This window comes from Acyrthosiphon pisum, chromosome X, assembly GCF_005508785.2.
Source record: "Acyrthosiphon pisum isolate AL4f chromosome X, pea_aphid_22Mar2018_4r6ur, whole genome shotgun sequence".
Taxonomy (NCBI): domain Eukaryota; kingdom Metazoa; phylum Arthropoda; class Insecta; order Hemiptera; family Aphididae; genus Acyrthosiphon; species Acyrthosiphon pisum.
The window spans coordinates 20,054,803-20,058,916 of record NC_042493.1 but is presented as its reverse complement, the minus strand read 5'-3'; the positions used below and the strand labels follow the sequence as shown (position 1 = coordinate 20,058,916).

Sequence of the window (4,114 nt, the reverse complement as noted above, 5' to 3'; positions counted from 1 at the left end):
TATTCATTACGTAAGAGATTATGAAGACAGCAAGCAGATAATACGAGGTAATCAACGGTTTGTGTTTTTAGTGGCAATGAGGGTGTAGAAAACTCTGAATACATGGCTTAATAGTCCAAAACTATTTTCCGCTGCTCTTCTTGCACGTGACAGGCAATAATAATTTTTTTTTTCACAATCATTCCTTGATTCAATTTTTGAGTATGGTCGCATCATATTTTGTGAGGCCATACGAATAGCCTACGTATACATATGGTAACACTTGATCTGAACTCGGAATTTTAGCATTAGGACGAAAAAAATTACCGTTTTTTTATTTTTTCTGTAATTTTTGTTTTTGTAAATATTCACTATCACCCTCTTTACCATATAATCCAATGTCTACAAAAACGAATTTACAGTTAGCATCAACAATCGCTAACAAAACGACAGAAATAAATCTTTATAATTAAAAAATAATGATCCACTGTTCTTTGGTGAAAAAATACGTATATGTTTGTCATCAATAGCGCCCACAAAATTTGGAAAATTCCATTTTTTCCAAAAAATTGTTGATATTTCTACCATGTAATTTTGTGTTGGTGTAGGTAATTAAATTGGTGTCAGTCGATTACTTAAGCTTTCCAATACTATCCGCACTATACGTGTAATGTAGCTTTGAGAGATACGAAAAGCAAAAGCTATAGTGTAAAGATAAAGGTAACTGAACGTTTTGTTGTTACGAGCGCAACCAAATATTCTGGTTACAGCAGCAATATTCTGGCAGTATACACACGTTATTTTTTTCCGTGTAGGGAACGAAAAAATCCACCGGTCGCCATAAACCTGTTAAAAAATATATAAAACAATAAAAATATTTAAATTTGTTAATGGTAAATTTAGAATTAATATAATTTAAATCAAGAAAACAACATAATTAATTTCAAATTAAAGTTTTTATTTTTCAAAAAATTGAGAGTACTTCTCATTAATATTAATGTACATACTATAAATATTAAATGCATCGAGCGTTTAAAATATAAGTATATCAAATTTTCATACGAAATATTATGAAATACATATGTAAAGTTGGAAACAAAAATCAATATTTAAAAAAAAATCTAATTGAGATAAAAAATAATTTGAATAAAAAAGGAAATTTGATAAATAAATAAAATAATTAAACATTAAATGTACATTTAAACCTCCAGAGCTCCCTGCAAAATGTGCCCTTTGTTCCAGCCCTCATACAGCAAACTATAAGGGTTGTCTCATCTTCAAACACAGTGGCGTAAACTGGGGGTCGCACGGGGTCTCACTTGCGACCCTGAAAATATTATAGGGTCGCAAGAGTATCTTTTTGCGACTCCAAAAACTCACGATATCGGTTTTCAAAAAATTGAAATATCAATATAATAATAAATTAGTAATCTATATTTTGAGAACCAATGTTCAACTTTGTTATGAAGCACTGGAACTATTAATATATTATTATATCCTTTCCACATTTATTTATAGTTTTGTTATCAATCATTTTCTATTATTATACCAATATGTATATTTATTGTGATCGGCCGACTCGAGTCTCCGTGGCAGCAGTTGGTGAAAACGTATTTCATGGTTTAAAATTATTATATTTTGTTTGTTTTAACATGAATTTAATTTTTACACTTGTAAGTTGTATTTATTTGTTATCCGCGGTTGCTTTAAAATTAAGCGTTTGAACAGCTTGTTACAATGGACAAATTTCTTATAAAAATATCGAAGTCGAAAGTAAGTACATATTTTTACTTTAAATTCATCTAATTGTTTAGTACACATATTTAGTATGCATTAAGTTAAAAGTAGCCCTTAAAATATATCACTGATTTATATTATATTAAAACTTCAATTTTGACAAATACAACAATATAATTTAATTTTTATTATTAATTATTAAGGTAATATTAAATATTATATTATTGAGCAAATTAAATTTATTTTGGTATATATTTTTTTATTATTTTGGTACTAATTGTTGTACCTGCTTATTAGAAAAATACTAAAACAAATGCTGAGAAAAATGTTAGCTTATCTGAAGAAAACCTCCAGTCCATAGGAAAAAGATCAAAAATAGTAAATATAGTAATTTCATATCATATGTTTAGTTTTCATATACAATTTATTGAAAATTGAAATTAATTAAATATCATAAAATATTTAAGGATATTGTGTTAAATACTTATACCTTATTTTAAAGTGAAAATTCTGTAACTAGTTGTCTACGCTAAATAAATAATAATAAATGTTTTGGTTAACTTGTGTAGTATAAAAGTGATAATTATGTATTTAAACCATGTGTGTATTAATTTCATTGATAATTTTAGGATATTGTACCAAATACCAAGGACATAAATCAAATTCAGAATGCTGTATCTAGTGATGTAGTTACATTAAAATCAGATCAAACTACAATTGGTAAATAAAAAATATTGCATACAATTTTAATCTTTAAACCTATGGTATAAGTTTTGATTTTTGACTAATATGTACATGCAATCACGAAACATGAAACAAGTATTAAAACAATTATAATTTCAATAGAAATTTAAAATGACTAGAAATTGAAATGTAGAATTTTAAATGTTGTTCCACAAAATAGTCAATATTCACTCATTTTTATACTCTTTGGTAAAGTGAATAATTTGTGTATGGTATTATTTCGTTAAAATTAATTTAAATTTTAATTGTATATATTTATCTAGGAAAGTGACAATCTTATTGGAGATCCTGGTGAAAAGAGTACAAATGCTTTAATTTTATTTTCAAGTGGGTTTGGACCATATCAACCAAATAACATTATATTTCCACAGCATTCAGGAAGAAAATTTCGTCCAGAGTAGTATTCTTCTTTTCTTTGGATAGAATATAGTCCTAGCAGTAACTCAGCATTCTGTTTTTACTGCCGTGTTTTTCCATCTAACACATCAGATCCAACTTTTGTTAGTGTTAGATTTAAGCAATGGTCAAAAGCTAGTTATAAATCTTTTCCTCAGCATGAAAAATCATTTAGACATAAAGAAGCTAGTGCCAAATTAGCTGATTATAAAAGTGCTAAGAAATCTGGGAGTATAATTAGTAAAGTTAATACACACCATCAGCAAATAGTAGCTGATAATCAAGCCTATTTAAAATGTATTTTAGACAGTTTACTTTTTTGTGCTCGTGAAAGAATAGCTGTCAGAGGCCATAGAGAAGACGAAGATTCTTCAAACAAAGGAAATTTTGTAGAACTATTAACACTTCGTGCTAACGATAATGATATTATCCAACGATATTTTATTGAAAAAGTAAAGACGTTTCGTTATGTCAGTGGCGATTACACAAATACATTTCTTGAGTATTTAGCTAATATTGTTATTAAAAATATAATTGATAATTTAATAGCTGCAGGCATCTGATTTGGCTGAAATGCTAGAAAGGGCTTCTGGTTATCACTCAGCTGAGGTGCTGAACTTCGTAGTTCAAATGCTCCTGCTCAGAGGACATCAAATGAGCTTCGCAAGCGAACTCTTTGCTGTTAGGTCATTTGGAAGAGTTAGGAATTTCTTGAATGAAAAAACCAAAAAGATTTCTGACATCATAGTCTGCAGGCATAATAGTTGACGAAACTCAAGATTTGTTTCGACATGGACAAGTTGCAATTATTATAAAATATGCAACAAAAGATTTGTCTCCAGCAGAAGTTTTTCTCGGTTTTTATAAAACAGAAACTACAGATGGAGAAACGCTTTCAATGTTAATAAAATCAACTCTTGTATCTCATGGTTTAAAAATAGAAAACATTAGAGGACAGTGTTACGACGGTGCAGCGTCAATGAGAGGGTCGTATAAAGGAGTACAAGCAAGAATTAGAGAAGAAAATCATTTAGCAATGTACATTCACTGCAATGCACATATTTTAAATGTATGCCTTATAGATTTGGCTAAACAAGTATCTTATGTAAGAAACGTTTTTGGAACATTAAATACATTACATCATTTTATTGGTGCATCATCCAAGAGGCATGCAATTTTTGAAAAAATGTATTCAGTTTTAAATGTAAGTACATGCGATGGACCTAAAACTTTAAAAAGCCTGAGTGATAATAGATAG

At 28.6% G+C, this 4,114-nt stretch overlaps 1 protein-coding gene across 1 annotated transcript; it reads left to right on the top strand.

Moving 5' to 3' along the window:
* Positions 1–2,505: 2,505 nt before the first annotated feature.
* LOC103308196 (zinc finger MYM-type protein 1-like) lies at positions 2,506–4,114 on the top strand. The gene is made up of 6 exons (XM_008181193.1): positions 2,506–2,535; positions 2,724–2,787; positions 2,884–3,087; positions 3,163–3,308; positions 3,406–3,537; positions 3,605–4,114. The coding sequence occupies exons 1-6, from the start codon at positions 2,506–2,508 to the stop codon at positions 4,112–4,114; spliced, it is 1,086 nt and encodes a 361-aa protein (XP_008179415.1).